This window comes from Podarcis tiliguerta (assembly GCF_965153285.1).
Source record: "Podarcis tiliguerta genome assembly, chromosome: 7".
In the NCBI taxonomy this organism is placed as follows: Eukaryota; Metazoa; Chordata; class Lepidosauria; order Squamata; family Lacertidae; genus Podarcis; species Podarcis tiliguerta.
In genome coordinates, this window is record NC_139540.1 from 15,893,433 (window position 1) to 15,919,272 (window position 25,840).

The following is a 25,840-nucleotide window of genomic DNA, read 5'->3' on the forward strand; positions in this document are numbered from 1 at the left end:
GGAGACATTGTTGTTAACAATAACAATTCCCTCTCCCAATGATATTTGCTGAAACAGAGTCCTGCGTCTGTGTTGGGTTTTTTTGGGTTGGGTTTTTTTGGAATCGTTTTGCATTCTAGCAGCTGCAGTGAAGCCACACAGAAGCGACAGATGCTCCTCCAGCCTGGCAAGATTTCTTGCCCTAGTTAGCCGCCTTTCCCCTCCTGCGCCCGACACGCTTTGCCTCCTCTACCTGTCTCCTCCTCCAATTTGACGAGGAAGTCCTCAATCAAACAGCCCCACGCCAGGTCGCCCTGAAAAACCTCGCAGCGCGGCGTGCCGGGATTTGTAGTTTTCTGCCCCCCGAAAGCTTTCAGAGCCCCGGAGGCATAGGCTGCAGTCGCGGGACCCTTCCAAACCCGGCGCTCCCTCTTCGCTTCGCGCGCCCTGGGCATTGCATGCGCAGCAAAGCCGCTTTTGCAGCGAGCAGATGGAGGGTCTTGTGGCCTCGCCCGACCTGCGGGCAAAAGACTACATTTCCCAGCCTGCACCGGGAACGGGGCTAACCCTTTCTTGCTGCAGGTTGTTCTTTTGGTTGCAGACGAGGAAAAAAGAGAAAACAGTGGAGGGGGAAGAAAAGAGAAAGGGAGGAAGAAGGGGTGGGGAAGAGGGGAGGAGGAGGAGGAGGAGGAGAAGCAGAAGCAGCATCCCTTGGCAGGCGAACTATGCATGCCCTAAGCAAGCTCTGAGAGAATGGCTGTGGAAGGTAAGGGCTGCAGTCCTCCTGCCTTTCCCTTTTGCAAAGCCAGGGGCGGCCGCTCCTGCTTCCTGATGCACCGCCTTCCTTGCACCCACCTCCATTTCTTTTCCTTGGCGCTCACCTGGAGGAGGCGAAGCCCCAGCTGGGCTAGGAAGCGGGGTGGGGTGGGGGTGGGAAGGCATCCTTCAGGTGGAGAGGGGCGAGGGAAGGAGCCCACTTTTGCCAAATGCTCCAAATGCTCGCGATGGGCTGGGCACAGGAATGGGCGCTTTTGCAAGCGGAAGGGGGTGGGTCGTCATGTGCCCGAAAAAAGGGTCAACGCCGCTGCCCCTTCTCATGCATGCCAGGAAGGGCTGCCAGTGGAAGCATCCCACCTGGTCGCAGACGTACCGCTGCTTCCCTTCCCCCATCCTTGCCCGACCCCTCTCTGAAAGCTATTATTATTATTATTATTATTATTATTATTATTATTATTATTATTATTATTTTGGGGGAGCATGCAGCACAGGATAGAGGGGGGTTTCTGTCAGAAACAGCAGCCTTGCTGTAAAAAAGGTAGTTTCTGATAGAAAACCCCCTCTGTCCTGCTACATGCTCCCCCCATAATAATAATAATAATAATAATAAATTAATTGCATTAGTTGAAGCCCTGTATCTCTGTAGCTGCCCCTCTGCCCACAAAGCAATGGTTTTCTGATGTCCTTAGATACCACTTAAAAGAAAAAAAAATACATGACAAGTGTGGCGCTTTTCAACATCTTCAAGCACTCTTACAAATCTTATTCCCATTACCCAGCTTCACAAAGTTGGGCTCTGTGTAAGCTCTTGAGCCTTAAAAAGACGCTAAGGTTCAGGTTTTGCGGCTGATTTGGGGATATGCGGCAGTTAAATAGCGCCGTTGAACATGCGCAGAGGGCCCGTTTGGTTTTAGGGGTCAGAAAAGGCCCAGGATTTCCGCACAGCTGCATCAGATGAGCTGCACCTAAACAGCAATTTGTTCACGGGGCCTTGGAAGTTAGACAACTCCTTTCTGTAATGTCAAACACAGAAGGGAGTTTTCAGGAAGAGGGTTTGAAACCTGTGAAGTAGGTTCGAGCCATGGTTTTTCAAACGAGGGCCATGGGGGGTCTCAAAAATTATTGGTGGTTGTTTGGTGACATGGGAACCAACTCCTAGGGGCCAAGGTCCCTTTGGCTCCCCCAGTAAAACATTCGAGGGGGCTGCCCGCCCAAAAGTTGATGGGCATTGCCATTCAAATGTTGTGTGCAAGTGCCACATATTGTGATTGATTATGTGGGATGGGGCTTACCTGCCCCCCCCCTTATATTCATGTTGGCACCCCTGTTCTGTGAAAAAACCCTATGATGGTGAGCAAGCAGACAGGAAGACAACTTGCCCGCCATTACTTATACTTCAGAGAAATATTATTCTAGGGTGTTGGGTGAATTCTGCATTACTGCCAGTGGGCCTTGTAGGGGCCCTGTGTGAATTGGGGCCTACGATATAATAATAATAATAATAATAATAATAATAATAATAATAATAATAATAATAATATATCTAATACCTGCCTTCACCATGAGGTTGCAGGGCAGGTCACAACAATGTAAAATACAGCATCAGGAACAGTTCACACAAGGTATCTCAAGTATACCATCTTCAGCTTATGATATTTTCTGAAAAGTTGCTCAAAGCAGTTTTCCGTCGTGGGGAAACACTGACTCTGCCAGATGTTGTGGACCTGCATCTCCCCATTATGCCTGTCCGCTGGCCATCCTTGCTGGGGCTGGTGGGAGTTCTGGGATGTTCAGCAACATCTGCATTCAGTTGCCCTGATCCTGTGTAGGAGATCTGTATCTTGTATGCAATCATTACTTAGGATGGCAAACTATGGACGTAAGTGCACCTCTGAATAAGGACCCCGTCTATTCAGCACCATGTTGTTTTGCATGGAATGCACATTTTGAGGTGCTTTCAAATATGCATGCAAACATGCATGCTAACAGCTCATTTATTCACCTTGAGTTGGGGCATTGTTGAGGGGGTTTTGTTGGGGGGGTACAGTTGCTGTTGATACTCATTTTTTGTATCTTTGTTTTGGATTCATGTGGAAGTTGTTCAGTTTGGTTGTGTAATTTTTGAAGTTTTGTTTGTTATTTACAACTGCTTTTATGTTTGTAGTTATGGTTTTTTATATACATTGTAGGCCACCTTGAGCATAGTTTTAACTTTGGAAAGGCAACATACAAATAAAACGATTGATCGTATCTCACGGTATATCTCAAGCGTCAAATGCAAGGGTGAAGAGTTGTATCTTCAGAGTATAACCAAAGCTGTAAACCGGGGTCAGCAAACTTTCTCAGCAGGGGGCCGGTCCACTGTCCCTCAGACCTTGTGGGGGGCCGGACTATATTTTTGTGTGTGGAGAATGAATTCCTATGCCCCACAAATAACCCAGAGATGTAAAAATACCAGGCAGGCCCCACAAATAACCCAGAGATGCATTTTAAATAAAAGGACACATTTTACTCATGTAAAAACACGCTGAGTCCCAGACCATCCGCGGGCTGAATTTATAAGGCGATTGGGCCGGATCTGGCTCCTGGGCCTTAGTTTGCCTACCCATGCTGTAAACTGAAGGTGCCTGTGTGGGGAGGGATCCCATAGCTTAGGGGATGCCCCAGATAATGCCCTCTGTTGGGTCACCACCATCATCCCTGAGCTTCTGAGGGTGAAGGAACAACAAAAGAGGGTCCCCTCTGCTGAATTTTAGCCCTCCAGAAGGTCTCCCTGATAATTTTGGGCCTAAGCCACTTAGGGCTTTAAATACAATTCCTTTCTGAATTGGCCCAGAAATGAACGAACAACCAATACTCTAGTAATAAAGTACGCAACCTTATAGTATAGGCCTTAGCATAGAAAGTTTTGACCCTGTTGGTGGGGGAGCGGCACCTCCTGCACCTTTAATAGTTGAGCAAGCCACATTTTTGTGGAGAGAGTTTAGTTATGATGATGATATTAGGCTGTCTGTTGGTATGCTTCCTACTATGTTTTATCATTGGTGTTTTGTAATGCGTTTCAAATGTTTTACACAGCCCTGAGATCTTTTGATAAAGGGTGATATATAAATTGAAATAATGATAATGATAATAATAATATGCTAAAATTCCTTATTCTACATCTCTATTAAAGGTGCAGGAGTAATAAAAAATAAGAATGATAAAAGGTGCAGGAGTCTCATCGTTTGCATTTGACTACCTTTTTAGTGAGTCCTTTTACAAAGCTACATGTTGCTGTCCATGAGAATATATGGACTGAAACAAAACAACGATAATCATTAATATTAATTTTAGAATAGTTATCAGGTTATTTTAATTCTTCCCTTTTTCTGCCACCTTCATCATTTTATGTAGAAATCACCTTCGTTCTTTTCTCTCTCTGTTTCTGTCAGTTCTCTTTATCTCTCTCCCCCTGCTGCTAATCCTGAAATATTAAATGAAATTTTGGAGACTCAACTTTTAGCATAGCTCTCTTCTCTGGAAGGAACAGAAAATGAAGGAGCCTATCTTTCTCATGCCAACAGTGGCAAACTCTTTAATTTTTTTATCACATTTTGATTTTTAAAAATTTATTTAGTTCTACACCTCTTACACAAACAATATAAAAGTGCAAAATGATACAATCAGTTTAAAACATTTTTTAAAATGTTGTCACTGAGACTCAAACAAATGCTTTAGGTACCCCTAATGGTTTACCCATACCCGTGAGGTTTTGTAAATCTTTGCAATCTTATTTTCAAAATCTCCTCGGTTTCAAAAGCAACAAGGGGCACGGTTTGAAAAATACAAGCCTAAAGGCCCTTTGGACATGCTAAACTGTAGAATCCCAGCCTGTGAACATAAGCCATAGAATAAAAATTGAAGGTAGGCAAAAAAAGAAAAAGAAAAAAGACAAGAACAATATTCTGCAAAAGATAGTATGAAAACATATGAATGTGTAAAAAAAAGTGAACTAGTTCTAAGTTGTTTCTGGAAAATAAATGCTTTTTAAAAGCCAGTCTAAAATGGTAGGCTTTATGTCTTTTCTCTTTCTGTAAAACCAAATTGGATACACCTCCAGTGAGCTTGTTCCACCACTTTGGTGGTCCCATTGGTATGGTTCCAAAGAAGGGACATATCTGATGGTATAGGCATATTTCCACTGCTGAAGAGACTGGGCGCTTTTAACTTCAAAGGAGTGGCTTATCTCTTCTGCTGTGGGAATTGTCATACGGAAAAAAAGAAAGTGCAGTTTTTATTTCAAACCTAGTTAGGGCTGCGTACTTACCTGGGAGTAAGCCTTACTGAATGCAATGGGATTTACTCTGAGTAAACATAAATGGGATTACATAAATAGGATTACACTGTCCTGGACTCATTCCAATGAGACAATAAATACTCTAATTCAGGCATAGGCAAACTCGGCCCTCCAGATGTTTTGGGACAGCTCCCATGATCCCTAGCTAACAGGACGAGTGGTCAGGGATGATGGGAATTGTAGTCCCAAAACATCTGGAGGGCCGAGTTTGCCAATGCCTGCTCTAATTTCTGTAGACTGGGATTTATTTATTTAAATTTTTTATCTTACCTCTCAGTTACACATGAGACCGCCGAGATAGAACTCGATTCCAAGTTAAGAACAGTACTTTTTTAAAAAAAGAAAACAACCTTCAAATCACACAGCTTTAAAAAGGAGTAAACTAAAACAAGAGAAATAAACTTAAGTCAACCAAAAGGCTTTGTGAAAAGAAAGATCTTAACTTGTAAAGTAAAGGTAAAGGGACCCCTGACCATTAGGTCCAGTCGTGGCCGACTCTGGGGTTGTGGCGCTCATCTCACTTTATTGGCCGAGGGAGCCGGCGTACAGCAGGACTAAGCCGCTTCTGGGGAACCAGAGCAGTGCACGGAAACGCCGTTTACCTTCCCACCAGAGCGGTATCTATATATCTACTTGCACTTTGAGGTGCTTTCGAACTGCTAGGTTGGCAGGAGCAGGGACTGAGCAACGGGAGCTCACCCCTTTGCGGGGATTCAAACCGCTGACCTTCTGATGGGCAAGTCCTAGGCTCTGTGGTTTAACCCACAGCGCCACCCGCGTCCCAATCTTAACTTGTACATGGCAGTAAATTACATTTTCAATTGAAGCCTGGGGCTAATTCACAAGTATGTGTATCCCCTGCATGCCTGTTCAGAACTAAGCCCCATTTAGTTCAATGGGACAAATAAGTATATTCTTTTTAAATGGAGATGAATGTGCCTTGGATTGTCCGTGCTCTTAGCAGTTAGCCAAAAGGAAGCCTTAATCTAGGGTTAGCATATTTCAAACAGTGAAAATGTTAAGCTATTTTTATGGGGAAACGGCCAAAAAATGGCACTGCCAATATAGGCTGCCATACATCCAGATTTTCCTGGACATTTTCCCGATTTCCACCCGGACACTGCTGCCGACCGCAGTGAGAAAATTCAGACGTATGGCAATCACCATTTCAAGCTGGGAAAAGATTGTTTCCATCTTAAGAACAAGCCAGGATGGTGACCCATGGCTTGAAGCTGGCTTAATATCACGACTTGCTCTGCGGTTGGTGTCTGTGACAGCATTTTTTCTAGTTTGGCTAGAGTGGGAAACAATGGCTAATGAAAGACATATTGGTTTGTTTTCAGCTTGTGTGACAGGAGGACTAACAGGCTGTGTGTATGCCCAAATGCTTGTAAATATCTTGGCTGGTTTATTGATTGTCCTAATTGGGCCAATACTTGATGCTTTGTTGTTGGATTCTTTAGGAAATTATTGTTGGTTGAGCTGATAAGAAATTGTTGTCTAGTGGGGTTGGATTCACACATTTAAACGACCAATTAATCTGCAGTCCATTCAGGCACAAACACACCTTTATGGACAAGACAGTGAATTTGTGATTGTGGGCATAGAAATATTTGCATTTTAGCTTCTCTGTTATCTGTTTTCTTTGGCTACTTCCCCATTCTTTCTGCTCAAGGAAGAGCGAGTTTAATTCAGGGGCTGCGCCTTGTTGTGTGTATTCTTGAACCATGCATTCTGGTTTCTTAAACTCTCTGCTCCAAATAGCAGCAGGAAATATTTCAAGCTTCATGAAAAAGAACCACCCTTGCCATTCAGGTTGGGCAAACTTCCAAAGCCTGGTGCCCTCCAGCTGTTTTTGACTCCAGATCCCATCAGCCCTAGGAAGCATAGCCAGTAACCAAGGAGTTGGAGGGCACTAGGGTGAGGAAGACTGAAAGAGGGCCTTGCAGTTGGGAAGCAGAATGTTTGAGGCATGTAGTACTTCTCTCGCTCTCTTTTAAAAATTTTATTCAGTTTTCTTTTTCATTCATCACATACATCTCATATCCATAACATTTACTATTGTAGATTCATAGAATCATAGAATCATAGAGTTGGAAGAGACCACAAGGGCCATAGAGTCCAACCCCCTGCCAAGCAGGAAACACCATCAGAGCACTCCTGACATATGGTTGTCAAGCCTCTGCTTAAAGACCTCCAAAGAAGGAGACTCCACCACACTCCTTGGCAGCAAATTCCACTGTCGAACAGCTCTTACTGTCAGGAAGTTCTTCCTAATGTTTAGGTGGAATCTTCTTTCTTGTAGTTTGGATCCATTGCTCCGTGTCGGCTTCTCTGGAGCAGCAGAAAACAACCTTTCTCCCTCCTCTATGTGACATCCTTTTATATATTTGAACATGGCTATCATATCACCCCTTAACCTCCTCTTCTCCAGGCTAAACATGCCCAGCTCCCTTAACCGTTCCTCATAAGGCATCGTTTCCAGGCCTTTGACCATTTTGGTTGCCCTCCTCTGGACATGTTCCAGTTCTCAGTGTCCTTCTTGAACTGTGGTGCCCAGAACTGGACACAGTACTCCAGGTGAGGTCTGACCAGAGCAGAATACAGTGGCACTATTACTTCCCTTGATCTAGATGCTATACTCCTATTGATGCAGCCCAGAATTGCATTGGCTTTTTTAGCTGCCGCGTCACACTGTTGGCTCATGTCAAGATTCCGGTGTATAAGACGACTTTTTAACACCGGAAAAGAGGTTAAAAAGTTGGGGGTCGTCTTATACGCCAGGTATGGCTTTCTCCTGGTGTGGAGCCCACCCACTGCTGCTTTGGAGGCGGTGGCGGCGGGCTCCGCTCTGCGCAGGGTGGCTTTCTTCCAGCACGGAGCCCGCCCACTGCTGCTGCCCAGAGTATAAGACTGGGCTTATAAGACGACCCCCGTCTAATATGGCCAGTTGCCTAATACTCCGGAATCTACGGTATTCATTGCTTCCTCCCTCCCCTCCTAGCCCTCCCCAAACTTCCGCTTCTAGTTTGTTTCTCCTTTCACCCACCTTGCTACCTCCTAAAAGAAAAAGTACTAATAACATATTTATACAATAACATCTAACCTAAAAACATAAAGATGAAAATAAGTACACCATATTATTTCTCTATCTTCTACACATTTTCTAATACTAATGATGTGAGTGTTTATTTAAATCCTGCCATCAAGTCTATAGACTTTCTTTGTTTCTGCAAATATAGTAGAAATGGTTCCCATTCTTTTTCAAAGTCACTGTTGTCTTTTTCTCATAGTCTGTCATTTTTGCCAGTTCTGCATAGTTCATCAACTTCTCTTGCCATTGTTCTTTAGTTGGTGTTTCTCCAGTCTTCCAGTTTTGTACAATCAATATTCTTGCAGCTGTAGTGGCATACATAAATAGAGTCCTCTTTTCTTTCGGTATATCTTGGCCTAAGATACCTAGTAGAAAGGCTTCTGGGGTTTCTTTTTGCAAAAGTTATTTTCAACATTTTCTTCAACTCATTATATATTATTTCCCAATAGGCTTTTGCCTTTTTGCAATCCCACCACATATGATAAAATGTACCTTCTAGGCATGTAGTACTTCTCAAACTGAGAAGTGTGGAAGCGTATCTCTTAAGATCAAGCCACCAAACTTGGTCCATTGATTGTTCTATGCCTTTGGGAGCAAGATCGTCCCATGCACAGGGATCCCCAAGTATTCCTAGCCAAACTTCTATTTTCCCTTGCCACCAACAGGGGTGGACCTTGGTAATATGGCACTCTGTGCAAAGCCAACAGTGGACACCACCTCCAGCCCTCAATGTGCCTTCCCAAAGCTGGGGGAGGGAGGTGCAAGGCTTTGGGAAGGAGGTGTGAGGCTCTGGCAGCATCCTAGAGTCCTACCACCTCCTTCCAGAAGCTGGGCTAAATCCACCTCTGCTACCACTTCCCTGCATTAAGCCCAGAAGACCAGGGGCTGGGGAACCTGTGGCCTTAATAGAGGAATTTTTGGATTCCAGGCCCTGTAATGCCTAACCGTTGGCCTTGTTGGCCATGGCTGATGGGAATTGTAGTCCCCCTGCATCTGTAGGGCCACAGGTTCGCCAATGCACCAGGATTCTTCAGTGCTGCTCATAGGAGAGTTCATATGCACTGGGAGTTGAGGACCCACCACCTGCATAGGATTATAAATACAACACCAAGACACATTATTTTAGGTTAATGCACAAAATTAGGCCACAACTATTATTGGTTACAGCATGTAAGTAGTATTGGCTTAGGCATTGGATGAAACACGAATACATGACTCCACCCCGCTCAGCAGGGAGTCATATCAGGGTTAACAACCAATGGGAGGAGCTTGTTGATGCAAATACAACTGGAAGCCCCCCCATGACATCACCGGGGGTCGTGCCATGGCCCTAGCCACCAGCAGGGCATTGGACAGGATCCATGACCGCCGGATTCCTTTAACAGAATACCCAAAAGAGGAGGGGTAGATGATGGCCTATACCCAATCCTCCAACACAGCACACATATTCCAATACCAGAAAGTTGTGACGAATTGCTACGAGGTAGGCGGAAAAACCAAGAGGCTGGTGCCAATTTGCCAAATGGATTAAAAAGTCCTACCAAGCCCCTTGGACAACCAAGGCAACCAACTGAAGTCCATAGCAAGGTCAATATGCAAAGGAAGCTGACCTAAAAGGGAGGGAGGGAGGGAGATCCAATGCAAGCAGGAACCCGACTGCGAACTGAGTGCTTCCGTGGCTGTTTAAATGCATTTAGCCCCGCCTACCAGCAGGTGGCACTGTGGGTAAAACCTCAGCGCCTAGGACTTGCCAATCGCATGGTCGGCGGTTCGAATCCCTGCGGTGGGGTGCGCTCCTGTCGCTCGGTCCCAGCGCCTGCCAACCTAGCAGTTCGAAAGCACCCCCGGGTGCAAGTAGATAAATAGGGACCGCTTACCAGCGGGAAGGTGACCGGCGTTTCCGTGTGCTGCGCTGGCTCGCCAGATGCAGCTTGTCACGCTGGCCACGTGACCCGGAAGTGTCTGCGGACAGCGCTGGCTCCTGGCCTCTAGAGTGAGATGAGCTCACAACCCTAGAGTCTGTCAAGACTGGCCCATACGGGCAGGGGTACCTTTACCTTTACCTTTACCAGCCGGCCCTATTGGTTGGCCGGAAGGCTTGGCCGCGGCAGCAGAAGCAATCAGGAGCTGCGGGAAGCTGCTCCCGCTCACAACCCCTCCCCTCCGGGAGGAGCAGAGACCTTCCAGGAGCATCACAATTCCTGGATGAAGGGGCGAGCGGGATGCTAAGAGCAGTTTTAGCTGGGCTATCTTGCAGCTGCAAGGAGGATAGTTACAGTGTGTTTGTCAGGTGAACTGTGCCTCTAACTTTAAGGAAGCAGGAAAACGCGGTGCCCTAAGTGTTAACAGGTTGGGAAACTCTGGATTGCACAATATGTACTATACTTGAACAGTATGGGGATGATATACTGATTGCTGCCAGCACAGTAAGAGGTCAAGGCTGTCAATCTCTCATGGTTATAGGAGCAACATTGTCTTGACTTAGTGTGGTGTAAGGTGTTTGCGTTTCTTATTTTACATTCTAACAAGGATAATTTGGGAGGCAGTTAAGAAGAAGTATACAGGCCGTCTTTAAATATGAGCCCGTTGAGACAGCTGCCAAGGAAACTCTATTTATAGAGCTTGGAGTTTCAACAGTGTTCCTTTAACTGCTTCCTTCCTTCCAGTCAAAGTGAAAGAAATAGGTCAGAACCAATAGCAGAAAGCTTTTTTTTTTAAAAAAAAATCTTTGTTAAAATGTTTGCAATTATAATTTCTCTGCTGCATAGCGGAAGGTTTGCGGTGATAAACAAATTTGGATAAGCACATTCTCAAGGAAACTGTGGAACAGTATTTGTATACCTGCCTGTGGAGCTAAACTAGATATAGGGCAGTTTGGAATAATAATAAATAATCAAATGATCTGTAGGGTATCTAGTGAAAGTAACTCCATGGAGTCTTGTTATCATCTTGTCAGTTCTGAATTATTGCAGGCAGGAAGTTCAGGGTCTTGGAGATACCAGTCTCAGTGGAATGAAGCTCAACTACAATGGCAGAGCTTGCAGGAGATAAAACTGCAAGTAATAATAATAATAATTTTTTACCTGGCCAAACAACAGGTAAAAAACAGGTAAAAATAGCACAGTGTACATAAAATCGCACAGTCAATTAATTAAAACACATTCTAGAATCAATTCAGAATCAAATTAATGGCAACCATCGGATTAGAGTTCTATGAAGATTACAGAAGGAAAAAGGGGGTTAGACTGTGCCTTGGCCAAAGGCCTGGTGGAACAGCTCCATCTTGCAGGCCCTGCAGAAAGATGTCAAATCCCACAGGGCCCTAGTCTCTTGTGACAGAGCATCCCACCAGATCAGGGCCGTGGCTGAAAAAGCCCTAGCTCTGGTTGAGGCCAGTCTAACCTCCTTGTGGCCCGGGCTCCAAGATGTTTTTATTTAAAGACCATAAGGTCCTCTGTGGGACATACCAGGAGAGGCTGTCCCGTAGGTACGAGGGTCCTAGGCCGTATAGGGCTTTAAAGGTTAAAACCAGCACCTTAAACCTGATCCTGCACTCCACCGAGAGCCAGTGCAACTGGTATAGCACTGGGTGAATGTGATCCCACAGTGAGGACCCCATAAGGAGTCTCGCCACGACATTCTGCACCTGCTGGAGTTTCTGGGTCAGTCTCAAGGGCAGCCCCACGTAGAGTGAGTTATAATAGTCAAGCCAGGAGGTGACCATCGCATGGATCACAGTGGCTAGGACAGGGCGAGAGGCACAGCACAGCACAGGCAAGACAAAGTGATTGGGGGGCAAATAGATAGGACACCTGTACAGTGCATGGTCTGAAGGCACCTGAGGCCACCACCTGGTTCAGAGTTGGGGAACCTGTGGCCCTATTGATGTTGTTGAACGACAGTTCCTATCATCCTTGACCATTGGCCATGCTGGCTGGGGCTGGTGGGAGTTGGAAATCCAGCAACATGTGGAGAGGGACCTAGGTTCCTTAGTCCTTAGCTGAAACTAAGCTTGTCTGTGTCTGGTCAGACCTTGTGTACACCGCTTTGGGGTTTTATGAGTAAGGGAAAGGTAAAGGAACCCTATTGGGACGCGGGTGGCGCTGTGGGTAAAAGCCTCAGTGCCTAGGGCTTGCTGATTGAAAGGTCGGCGGTTCGAATCCCCGCGGTGGGGTGCGCTCCCGCTGCTCGGTCCCAGCGCCTGCCAACCTAGCAGTTCGAAAGCACCCCCGGGGGCAAGTAGATAAATAGGGACCGCTTACTAGCGGGAAGGTAAACGGCATTCCGTGTGCGGCTCTGGCTCGCCAGAGCAGCGATGTCACGCTGGCCACGTGACCTGGAAGTGTCTTCGGACAGCGCTGGCCCCCGGCCTCTTGAGTGAGATGGGCGCACAACCCTAGAGTCTGTCAAGACTGGCCCGTATGGGCAAGGGGTACCTTTAAAGGAACCCTGGACGGTTAAGTCCAGTCAAAGGTGACTATGGGGTTGTGGCGCTCATCTCACTTCAGGCCGAGGGAGCCGGCGTTTGTCCACAGACATCTTTCCAGGTCATGTGGCCAGCATGACTAAACCGCTTCTGGTGCAATGGGTCACCATGACGGAAACCAGAGTGCACGGAAACGCCGTTTACCTTCCCGCTGGAGCGGTACCTACCGTATTTATCTACTTGACTTTGACGTGCTTTCGAACTGCTAGGTTGGCAGGAGCAGGGACAGAGCAACAGGAGCTCACTCCGTCGTGGAGATTCGAACCGCCGACCTTCTGATCAGCAAGCCCAAGAGGCTCAGTGGTTTAGAACACAGTGCCACCCGCGTCCCTACCAAAAAAAGTGGGGCACAGTACCAGTGTGGACAAACACAAGGAAACCAATCATGGTTGCCTGGTTCAGTAGTTTCCCACATTCTGTCATTTAACCCAGCGCATTGGTATCCAGCCAAGTTTTACTCAGAGTAGACGCACGGAAATTGGTGGGCATTGTTCTCCCTGCCTATTGGAGGCAGTATGTCCTTGAATACCATTTGCTGGGAATCACAGCTGGAAAAGGTGCTGCCATGTTCAGGATCTGCTTGCTGGCCTTCTGTAGTTTGGCCCCTGTGAGACCATGGTGCTGGACTGCATGGACTTGATCCAACAGAGCTCTTCTTATGGTAAAACCCAGCCACTTCCTCTCTCCGTTACCTCCAATAATTCAGATTAAGTCCAAACTCTCCTATATCCCGCAGGATGTAGACTGAGAGGTGGCCAAACCGACTCTATGACTGCGAATGTCTGGTGCCCTTTGACATCGATTGGCCTATTTATCTACTTGCACTTTGACGTGCTTTCGAACTGCTAGGTTGGCAGGAGCAGGGACCGAGCAACGGGAGCTCACCCCGTCACGGGGATTTGAACTGCCGACCTTCTGATCGGCAAGTCCTAGGCTCTCTGGTTTAACCCACAGTGCCACCCGCATCCCAAAGTATGGCAGAAAATGGGATGGCTACAGTGACCACTCTTTCCTCATGTTCCGTCTTGCCTCTGACTTAGCAAGTGGGGTAAGAGCAGATTTGGCTCTTAGGCTTCCAGTTGCTGATCTTCTGATCTAGGGGGTTCTTGGCTCTGGTGGACAAGCAAGAAAAGGGGACACAGAATTCTTCTCACGCTTGTAGGCAGAGAGATTATGGGGGAAGATGGAGTCTGTTGCATCTTCATTTTTCCACTGCCAGCAGAAGAAAGCGGGGGAAGAATTCTTCAAAAATATTGGACACACATACAGTTTGCTCTACAATAGTTTTAAATTGAATTATTTGGATTAGGGTTGATTTAGCCCTATTGATTTCAATAGGAGTAATCCGCTTAAATGCAAGTATTTCAGCTCCACTTTGGATCAGGCGGCCCCAAATCTGGCTAACATTGATTTAAAACCTGAGTAGTTTTCCACTGAATAGTCCCCCCCCAACCCTCCCAGACTTTCAATTATATATCTAGGATATAACTGGAAGGATCATTTGTATCAATTCTTCTTTTATTAGGGATGTGACAAACACCCCGGCTCGATTTAAATTACTGTATAACCTTCGTCCCTCTGGGGAAATTGCGAATTGCTTGGCTAGTGACTTTTGGAAATGCAGGAGTTTAATGTCACCTGAGGCTGTTGCAGATCCATCTGCCCCCTGCTTGACTGACCAATTAGCTTGGTTTGGAAATCTCTATTTTTGGTTGTCCTCCGAGGTCACAGCGCGCACCCCAGAGGCCTGCCGAGAATGTCTTCGTAGGCTTTTCTCTCAGGCAGGGATTCCTCCAGGGGCAGCCGCGTGTGGCTTAAGGCTGGCTATCTGCTATAAAAGAATATTAATCCAATTCCACATATTGGGAGGCTTCATTTGGAGGAGGGTAATGACAGCCAGGCACATAAAATCCAACTATTCTGGACAACAGCCATACGAGAAATATGTAAAATAACTAAGCAAGTATTAGACATCACCACAGAATTGGCCCTACTAAACATCTTCCAAGACAACAATGCCCATTTACACCACAAAGCACTCATAACCCACCTACTTTCAGCAGCCAGAAATACCATAACCAGACACTGGAGAGACCTGTCAGGAGTAAGCATGGACCAATAGTACCAAATAGTATGGGAAACAGCCCTACTAGAAAAATTAACCAATAAACTGAAACTGACACGGGGACAAACAAAAGAAGACGCCTTTACGGCTCCCCTTTATCACATACATAGCCCAACAAGACAATGACAATAATCCACCAACAGCATATAAATCAATATGGCTAACCTGATCCAAAACACCCACCCGCCCCACTCACACACGAAAACAAAGATCACCACAGCCAATCACAAACTAACAACCACACCCTAGGCCAACCCCAACCTCTCTCACCACCAAAGGAACACAAGTGAACAGCAGAGAACCGGCACGAGTAACGCTGACACCAAATCCTACATACATTAAGCAAAATAGAAACATCGCCACCCGACCCCACCCATCTTCCCCCCTCCACCCCTTTTCTTCCTAATGTCTCAACAAATGAAACTGATTTGTAAAAATGTTAAATGGAAAAAACACGAGAGACATTACACATACTTGTGTAAAACAAGAAAATCTTTAATAAAAAACAAAACAAAACAAAACAAGTATACAGTGGTATCTCAGGTTAAGTACTTAATTCGTTCCGGAGGTCCGTTCTTAACCTGAAACTGTTCTTAACCTGAGGTACCACATTAGCTAATGGGGCCTCCTGCTGCCGCCATGCCGCCGGAGCATGATTTCTGTTCTCATCCTGAAGCAAAGTTCTTAACCCGAGGTAATATTTCTGGGTTAGAGGAGACTGTAACCTGAAGCGTCTGTAACCTGAAGCATATGTAACCCGAGGTACCACTGTATGCGCTTGGAATGATAGGAAGGAAGCAGCAGTGGGCATGTTCCAAAATACCCCCTACAATCTAGGGAGGCTGCCCCTGCGCTTTGGTGCCTGTCTGTGCTAAAACATTGCTTCTGTTTTGCAATGTAGGGACTCCTTGAGGGGATATCCTTTTACTCTTTTTTTTGTGAGTGTGCACTTAGCGGGTGGGAAAGCCTCAGACCCATGGGGGCAATTGCACTCCTCAGGCCTCTCTGCTTAGTCCTTGGGACTCTACCGACCCAATACGTTTCCGAGCACATTTCAAAGTGTTGGTGCTGACCTTTAAATCCCTAAACGGCCTCGGTCCTGTATACCTGAAGGAGCATCTCCACCCCATCGTTCAGCCCAGACACTGAGATCCAGCGCCGAGGGCCTTCTGGCGGTTCCCTCGCTGCGAGAAGTGAGGTTACAGGGAACCAGGCAGAGGGCCTTCTCAGTAGTGGCGCCCACCCTGTGGAATGCCGTCCCAGCAGATGTCAAGGAAATATACAACTACAGTGGTACCTAGGGTTACATACACTTCAGGTTACAGACTCCGCTAACCCAGAAATAGTACCTCGGGTTAAGAACTTTGCTTCAGGATGAGAACAGAAATCGTGTGGCGGCAGCAGGAGGCCCCATTAGCTAAAGTGGTGCTTCAGGTTAAGAACAGTTTCAGGTTAAGAACAGACCTCCAGAACGAATTAAGTTCTTAACCCGAGGTATCACTGTATTTTACTTTTAAAAGACAACTGTTTAGAGAAGCTTTTAATGTTTAATAGGTTATTGTATTTTATTGTTCTGTTGGAAGCCGCCCAGAGTGGCTGAGGAAACCCAGCCAGATGGGCGGGGTATAAATAGTAAATTATTTTTATTATTTTTATTAATAATAATAATAATACATCCTCTCTCTTCCAAGGTCAGATCCTTCACCGACTCTTCTCCACCTCAGCGGCGGAGCAAGCTGATCTGGCGCCTAGGGTGGCATGTGTGCCCTGCGCCCAGGGGTGGGGTGAGCAGGGGCAGGATGCCCCGTGGGGCCTCTGAGGGGTCTGTCTGCCCTACAGCTGAGGGGGAGGCAGCGGGTGGACTGTTTGGGGCAGCCTGGAGCCTGCCGGCGCCCAAGCCACCATATCAATCCCAGGAGAGAAGCGTGGCTCGGGCGTGCTGCAGGCCCCATGGTGAGTGCCGCCCGCCATTTTGTCACCCCCCTTCACTGGTGACATCCGGGGCGGCCAACCTCCACCCCCTCCTCAAATTCTTTTGCCAGGCTGGAATGTGGGTGAGGTCTTCTTTTATATATTTTTCAAAGATTTCTCTCAAGGTTTTTCATCCTTTAGTCATTTATAGGAGTCTTTAGAATACGTCTCACAAATGTTACATTGGATAATGTGGACTGATTTGAATTCCAATCAATTTTAACTTGGTGCAGAAGCTGTTCTCTGCCCCGCCCCCCACCATGTAATTGTTTAAGAAACCGAGAACTGTCATTTGAAAAAGGCTTAGTGTACGGAACTGGATAAATAAATTTGGTTAATAGAATAATCATACGAAAGTGCAGGCTGAGAGTGCAGCTCATTTGACTCTGTGCAGGCTTTAAAAGAGCTCTTTCCTGGTTAATCCATTCTGCTATAGAGCGCCATTGCTATGTAAGCTTTTCTTCCCCCTTGTTACCCTGAATAAAGAAGTTAGATGTATCATAACTTTTCAATTTGTAGACTATGAATAACATTACTCAGATTGTACAGAAGAAATCCTCCTGCTGGATCCGTCGTCGTCTAATGACACCACATCTAATTGGCTTATGTCAAGAAATACATGCGTTCGCAATACATGCTGTAAATCCTGTAAATGTCTAAAGGGTGAAGAAACAGGGTTAAGGCAGAGCAACAGCAAATGCTTTAGGGGTCTCACATGTCATATTCAACAAGTGTACAATCTGTGCAATACAACTAGTTGAACAGGACACCTGTACAGCCATTTGTGTGTAACATTAGACTGCATGGTCCACAGTGGTACCTCGGATTACAGACGCTTCAGGTTACAGACTCCGCTAACCCAGAAATAGTACCTCGGGTTAAGAGCTTTGTTTCAGGTAGAGAACAGAAATCGCACAACGGCAACATGGCAGCAGCAGGAGGCCCCATTAGCTAAAGTGGTGCTTCAGGTTAAGAACAGTTTCAGGTGAAGAATGGACCTCCAGAACGTATTAAGTACTTAACCCGAGGTACCACTGTACTCAATAGGTGTCCAGTCTTTCACACAAATGGAAGTACTTGTGTAGAGTCAGCTTGTGTTCAGTGTAAAGTGTGACCCGCCTTGTTCTCCCTCGCAACAAGTTGCATAGTCTTGTCAGCATACAACTCCTGTGTTCGGAGATCCGCACTGGTTGCTGATCTGCTCTTGGGCCAAGTTCAAGATACAGTGGCACCTTGGTTCTCAAACAACCCGTTCCGGAAGCTGGTTCCAAAACCAAAGTGTTCCAAAACCAAGGTGTGCTTTCCCATAGAAAGTAATGCAAAATGGATTAATCCATTCCAGGCTTTTAAAAACAACCCTTAAAACAGCAATTTAACATCAATTTTACTATCTAATGAGACCATTGATCCATAAAATGAAAGCAGTAAACAATGTACTGCTGTCACACAATCAATCCATCAATCAATCAATCAATCAATCAGTAGCTGAACTGGGTTCCGTACAGTCACAAAAACAAAACAAAGAAGCCGCAAAAACAAAAACGGAAAATAAATAGCAAAAACAGGCAGACCTCAGTGTAACACTCAAAATGGAAGTATGGCACTCAAAACGGAGCATGTTCGGCTTCCAAAAAAAGTTCGCAAACCAAAACACTTCCGGGTTTGCAGTGTTTGGGTTCCGAGTTGTTTGAGTACCAAGGCGTTTGAGAACCAAGGTACCACTGTATTGCTATTAGTATAAGGTAAAGGTAAAGGGACCCGTGACCATTAGGTCCAGTCGTGACCAACTCTGGGGTTGCGGCGCTCATCTCGCTTTATTGGCCGAGGGAGCCGGCGTACAGCTTCCAGGTCATGTGGCCAGCATGACTAAGCCGCTTCTGTTGTACCAGAGCAACGCACGGAAACGCCGTTTGCCTTCCCGCCAGAGCAGTACCTATTTATCTACTTGCACTTTGACGTTCTTTTGAACTGCTAGGTTGGCAGGAGGAGGGACTGAGCAACGGGATATCACCCCATCTCAGGGATTCGAACCGCTGACCTTCCGATTGGCAAGTCCTAGGCTCTGTGGTTTAACCCACAGCACCACCTGCGTCCCGCTATTAGTATACAAAGCCCTTAACAACTTGAGATCAGTTTACCTCTTATGTGCCCACTTGTCTGCTTCGATCAGTGGACTTGGCCGCATATGATACCCGCTCCACATTTGTAAGAACTCAGTTGTTTTGTGTGTCAGCTCCTAAACTTTGGGACTCCTGCCTATTGATATCAAGCAGTTGCCTTCACTGTATTTTTTGGGTGCCTGCTATAAAGCATTTCTTGTTTAAGACAAGCCTACCCACATAGAATGCTCAGAAAGCTGCATTGAGTTTTGATCTGTTGTAGTCTATTGTTGTTTTAACTTCCTGTATGTTTCAAATTATTGCTGTAAACTTTTATTTTGATGCTTGTATTATTTTCTCTTTTTGTGAACCTCTTTGAGGGTTCTTCTACAGTTGAGTTGTGTATTCTTTTCATGAAATAAATCAATACGCTACATCTCATAGATTAAAAAGATGCATGCCCTGGCTTTCGTTTCCTCATGTGATGCTAGAGTGGTTGAAAACCTTTCATGTTGTCCTTTCCTACACTCCAGACTCATTGCAATTCCTTCTTCCAGCTATCCATTGCAGTCTAAATCCAAATGGTATCGATCTCTCCGTCCACACGGAAGGAATTAACCTGCAACTTGAAGGCGAGAGAGTGGACTCTTCTTCCCATAAGAAGGAGAGCTCTTCCAAGTTGCTCGAGTCCAAAGGAACGCCCAAGAGACAGCACGGGGAGCCAGAATCATCTAAGGTAGGCATAGCAAAATCACACATTTATATTCGGAAGGAGGGTCTGTACTAAGTGGTAAGTGGACGTACCTCTATGCAGAATGTTTCAAGTTAAATCTCTTCTTTTTTCTTTCTTTGGCGATCACTTGTAGCTGAGTAAATTTGTCTTCCATAAACACAGTTTTAACAATGAGTCCATAAGTGACTGTGGAGGCCAATTCTGGATCCACACATCCATCCACAGTCAGGACATAGGTTTCCAAGCAGGAGTTGATCACGGTGTAGATTTGCCAAGCGTGCCTTCCTCTTAGCACGTTTCTCCCTTTTGTCCTGAGTTTGAGTGTCTTCAAAGCCCATGACACCTTTGGTAAAGGCTGTTCTCCAATTGGGGCGCTCACAGGCCAGTGTTTCCCAGTTGTTGGTGTTTATACTACATTTTTAAAAATTTGCCTTGAGAGAGTCTTTAAATCTCTTCTTCTGACCACCAGCATTATGCTTTCCATTTTTAAGTTTGGAATAGAGTAGTTGCTTTGGAAGACGATCATCAGGCATCTGCACAATATGACCAGTCCAGCAAAGTTGATGTTGAAGAATCATTGCTTCAACACTGGTGATCTTTGCTTCTTCCAGTACACTGGAATTAATTCGCCTGTCTTTCCAAGCAATGTGTAAAATTTTTCAGAGACAACGTTGATGGAATCTTTTACTAGCAAAAAGGATCTTGGATAGCCAAGCTGTCCAGGAAAAGGTGCTTAGAGATGCACCACTGCTCAGTGGCAGAACATTGGCTTTGTGTGCAGAAGGTCCCGGGTTCAAACCTCGTCATCTCCAGCTAAAAAGATCCGCTGGCAGGTGGTGCAAAAAACATCTAAGACTTTGGAGAATTGGATCATGCCAGTCAATGGTCGCCTAGATGGACAATTTCACCTTGTGCAAATAGCAGCTTACTATGTTCCTGATGGTGCTGAAAGCTGTAGTGTATTTCTTTTCCTTTCTTTGGTTTAAGCTTGCTTTTGGAGGTGCAGAGAGTTAATGTCCATAGAAAGCAAAGCAACTGCAACGGAACCTTTCCCTCTTTTTATCGGAATGATCCAGAGTGAGATCAGTCCTGCTGGGACACAGCCAGTCTCAGAACATATTTGATGCTGGCCTGCTAACAAATGAGCAATCAATAGGCTAATTCAAATGGGTTTTTCACAATTAGGGTGCATCTTCCAGACCAGTAGGTTTTCACATGATCCGCTGCAGAGAATAGATTGCATATCCCCTTTCTCCTTCAGATTTTCCATCACTGAAACCTGGTTTCTTTAACTGGGGGTCTCTCTTTATTCAAAGTCTTATGATAAAAACAGTACAGTATACCCCCAAGAGAGAGTCAGTCCCAAGTATATACAGTTGGTTCCTGATGTTTGATGACATGCTTATGGTCATTTCAGTACTAAAAATTCTGTGTGGAAGTTAGATTCTTCCTCTTAATCCCAAAGAGTCCCCTCCCCCCCCCCATCATTGCAGAGTGAATTGTGGCATTATTGAGTTTCTTTCGCGTTGACCATGAGAGATAGAATTACATTTCCCCTTTAAAAAGCAAGTGCATTACTATTATAATATCTGAGCCAGGGACAAACTTCCAGTACTCAACAAAAAAGTAGGGGAAAAAACTTTTTTTTAAATAGTAGTTGAGATCTGATGTTCTCTTTGTTGACAAGCTGCTTAAATGTGCATCCTGCGCATTTAAGAGAAGAAAGAAAACTGTCTCTAACGTTGTTTGCTATGTGTTTTGAGGCCTTTTTAATGTCTCCCCTGCCATATAATTAGTTACCAAAAAAGAAGACATCGAATAACATTAAGGAAATGACTGATGGAGCTAACACAAAGGCAGGGAATTGTATGTCCATTATGGTGGGGCCAAATTAATCACTGAGCTAGCTGACTGAATACCCTGGTTCATTTCTCAGGTAGAATAGCAAGTCCAAGGCAATGAAACACCCACATATTTGCATGAGGATTCGATAAGCTTCCCGTAATTTTTAAGGGTTTTAATCGGGCTGCTGTTCTGCTGCTGCTGCTGCTGCTCTGTTTCGTGATTTTTATGGTTTTCCTGGACTGACCACAGCTTCAGTGATAAATTGCTGGTAGCTGTTGTCAGTAGATTATGTGTTTTTCAGGGAGTTTGCTTTTTAATTATGCTGTTTTATATCTTGTTTACATGTTGTTGTGAGGTACGTTGCAAGAAAGGTTTTTCTAAAAGGCAAGAGCCATTGAACAAATGAATAAAAGCTTGTAGCTCAGATTGGGATTCCTCACGCATATGGACCAGATTTAGCCCACTTTTTTTCTCTCTCTCTCTGTTTGCAGTGTCCTGGTGGCACCAGCTAATTTGGCTTTTTGACCTGGCAGTATTGCTAAGGGCAGGATCTGGTTCAATGTATTTTCTTGATTAAAAAAACCTGAAAGCAGGGCAATGAAGCATCTGCACCAATTTTAGTCTCTCCAAATTTTGCAACCTGTGTAGATCCTGTTTCTGCTATTCATGGGGAAGGGCAGGTAGCTAAAGTTGGCCCCTAAACCTTCCCTGCTGACCACTGGAGATCTTCCTCTGGTTTCATGCCGAAATTCACAGCCTTAAGAGCTTAGGATGCTGAACTGATGACTTTGCCTCGGTCCGGGAAGGGAACATCCCACACAGCAAAACAGATGCACCATTGGTGTGTATGCAGATGTGTACAGTGGTACCTCGCAAGACGAATGCCTCGCAAGACGAAAAACTCGCAAGATGAAAGAGTTTTTTGTTTTTTGAGTTGCTTCGCAAGACGAATTTCCCTATGGGCTTGCTTCGCAAGACGAAAACGTCTTGCGCCTTTTTCTTAAAACCGTCAATGCATTTCCTATGGGAAACCGTGCTTCGCAAGACGAAAAATTCACAAGACGAAAAAACTCGCAGAATGAATTAATTTCGTCTTGCGAGGCACCACTGTATCCTGATCAGTATCCTTACTGTATAGTTGTAAGCCTCTTAGAAGCCATTCTGACATATTTGTGGTATTTGAATGAATGAATGAATGAATGAATGAATGAATGAATGAATGAATGAAATGTTTTTCTGGGCTTTACTTACTTGCTGGGTGCATCTTTTGATGGAGAAAAAGATGTATGGTCTTCCCAAGAGGACATTAACTGATCCACGTGTCTAGTGGTGTGCGCTATTCAAGTTGGATCTGAGCTAGATCTTCTCAGTGAAGAGCGTGAGCATTCGTCGTCCTGCTTCTTTTGAGTGTCCTTTAACAGAATTATAAGCTTCCATCATAAGTCCCCTCAGCCACGTCTTCTAATGTGTTTGTGGCATATATATATATATATGGTGGTTGGAACCCATCTGTTTCAGGAAACAAAGGAAGAGAGTGACTTTGGGTGTGAGACTTTGGGTTGGAAGGTTGCAGCGACTACTGTGGCTATGGAGACCGATGCAGAAGAGACTTGTTTGGTTGCATCTGGGGCAGATGAAGATGTCCGGTTGTGCTGCTGCAGATGTACCACGGCATTTATTCTCTCTGCACTCCTCCCGGCGGTCATTTCTCCTCTGTTCACTGCTATGGATACATCTTTCTCTCTCATACACAGACACAAGCAGTATTAAGACTGCATTCCTAAACCCAATGGAAAATCTGCACAAGGACAGTGAATACAGTGGTACCTCGGGTTACAGATGCTCCAGGTTACAGACGCTTCAGGTTACAGACTCTGCTAACCCAGAAATAGTACCTCGGGTTAAGAACTTTGCTTCAGGATGAGAACAGAAATCACACGATGGCGGTGTGGCGGCAGCGGGAGGCCCCATTAGCTAAAGTGGTACCTCAGGTTAAGAACAGTTTCAGGTTAAGAACGGACCTCCAGAACGAATTAAGCTCTTAACCCGAGGTACCACTGTGTGAGAATATGACGTTCTATCAGTAGCAGAGTTAAGCCATAAGATCAGGATGGTGTTGGACAATTTTGCCCAGCCATTATGTCGAACAATCCTTCCTTCTCCTTTTCGTTCCTCGTCTTTCTTTTCACAATATTTTTTTCCCATTCAGTGTATGGTGAGAGAACAATAGGGGCATGGGATAAGCACTGTGGGATGGTGGCTCTCCATGCCATGTGTGTGTGTTTGTGTTGCGTTTTCTAATCAAAACCAGCTTTTTGAAAAAAAAACCACGACAACAAAAACCTAGCCTCATGAGAGCTGGAAACTTGTTCTTGTTAAAATGAGGTCTGAGCTGCTCAAGGTGCTGGAGATTGCCTTAGTGGATCGATCTGCGAACAGGCCGCCTTCACGCCGCTCCGGTTAAAGTCTTTCAGCAGCTCCTCTTACTCAAAGTATTCAGTAGGGAATCCAAATAATAGGTACTGACTCTCTGTGTACAGCTGCCACTTCAAAGGCCTCCAAAGGTTCCAGCAACTTTTGAGCTTGATGTGGTGTGGAATTCTGATGCTGCCACAAACATCAGTCAGTTTCAAGGCAGCACGCCTCCCTTGTGACCCATTTTCTGGTGGCTTTGTTTTATTTATTTCTCTCTTCTTTTTTGAAGCAACAGCAATTAGCTCTTTGTATTTAGCGTCCCCATTTGGAACACTCCACTTTTCCCTTTTGACGCTCAGCGTGTAATCGGCAGCTCCTAATAGCAGTTTGTCGCCGTGCTTTCAATTTGTCTAAATTGCAGCGTTGTGACTGTTTGATAGGAGCGGGCTGCAGATGGAGGGCGATTTGGATCAGGGGCGGCAATGGTGCTACTCGCAGAAAAAGTTGCGCTGACGGTTTTAAGCTGCTGCCCTCTGGCTCCTAGCTTGGACTGTTCTGCCCAGATAATTAGCATTATTTGTATGATTGCGTTGGGTGGCAAGGCACAGATGGCGGGCTGCTACTGCGTTATCTCCTGTAGTGACGCATCAGTCGTGTTTTTAGGGCAGCTTAATGCCACCGTCATCTCTGCCATTGAGTAGGGAGAAGGGAGCACACAATGAGTCCGGTTTTTGAACCAGGAAGGGCGGGGTATAAATAAATAAAAATTATTATTATTATTAATATATGTGCACACCCAAGGAGCAGGGATCTTGAAAGCTGGCGCGGCAGCGAGGACTCATAATCAGGCAGATTATGAGAGCCAGTGTGGTCTAGCGGTTAGAGCAAGCTTCCTCACACTCGGCCCTCCAGATGTTTTGGGCTTACAACTCCAATGATCCCTAGCTATCAGGGCCAGTGGTCAGGGATGATGGGAATTGTAGTCTCAAAACATCTGGAGGGCCGAGTTTGAGGAAGCCTGGGTTAGAGTGCCAACCTAGGATCTGTGAGATCAAGGTTCAAATCTCCATACAACCATGAAGCTCACTGGGCCAGTTGCTGTTTCTTAGCCTAACCTACCTCACAGTGTTGTTGAGGGGATAAGGAAGGGGGGGAACCATGCACTCCACCTTGAGCTCCTTGGAGTTGAAAAGTGGGATATAAATTCAGTAAATAAATAAATTTGTGGGGGCAATGCATAAGGCAGGAGCAGATAGAGAGGGAGTACTAATGCCTGCCACAGGGGAAGAAATGGAGGCATTGAGAGATTTTACCTTCTTGGGCTCCATGATCACTGCAGATGGTGACAGCAGCCACGAAATTAAAAGAGGCCTGCTTCTTGGGAGAAAAGCAATGACAAACCTAGACAGCATCTTAAAAAGCAGAGACATCACCTTGCCAACAAAGGTCCGTATAGTTAAAGCTATGGTTTTCCCAGTAGTGATGTATGGAAGTGAGAGCTGGTCTATAAAGAAGGCTGATCGCCAAATAATGGATGCTTTTGAATTATGGTGCTGGAGGAGACTCTTGAGAGTCCTGTGGACTGCAAGAAGATCAAAGCTATCCATTCTGAAGGAAATCAGCCCTGAGTGCTCACTGGAAGGACAGATCCTGAAGCTGAGGCTCCAATACTTTGGCCACCTCATGAGAAGAGAAGACTCCCTGGAAAAGACCCTGATGTTGGGAAAGATGGAGGGCACAAGGAGAAGGGGACGACAGAGGACGAGATGGTTGGACAGTGTTCTTGAAACTACCAGCATGAGTTTGACCAAACTGCGGGAGGCAGTCGAAGACAGAAGTGCCTGGCGTGCTCTGGTCCATGGGGTCACGCAGAGTCAGACACGACTAAACAACAACAGCAACAAACCTTAAAAGTTAAGGAAAGGCATGTCCATTAGTCCTACTTCTCTCATCTACTCCTAGGTGAGGCAGAGAGGC

At 45.6% G+C, this 25,840-nt stretch overlaps 1 protein-coding gene across 7 annotated transcripts in view; it reads left to right on the top strand.

Annotated features, from left to right (window-relative positions):
• Positions 1 to 519: 519 nt before the first annotated feature.
• Positions 520 to 25,840, top strand: part of SAMD12 (sterile alpha motif domain containing 12) — a 209,992-nt gene continuing 184,671 nt past the window's right edge. For 2 of the 7 annotated variants that reach the window (XR_014513769.1, XM_083450764.1), the window contains exons 1-2: positions 578 to 745; positions 19,428 to 19,606. Coding sequence is in view for 4 of the 7 variants with exons in the window: in XM_083450764.1 (XP_083306890.1) it covers positions 733 to 745; positions 19,428 to 19,606 (192 nt within the window). In the remaining 3 variants the exon portion in view is untranslated. Of the gene's footprint in view, positions 746 to 19,427; positions 19,607 to 25,840 lie in introns of all 7 variants that reach the window. The other 5 variants (XR_014513770.1, XM_083450767.1, XM_083450765.1 and 2 more) reach the window with 4 other exon arrangements.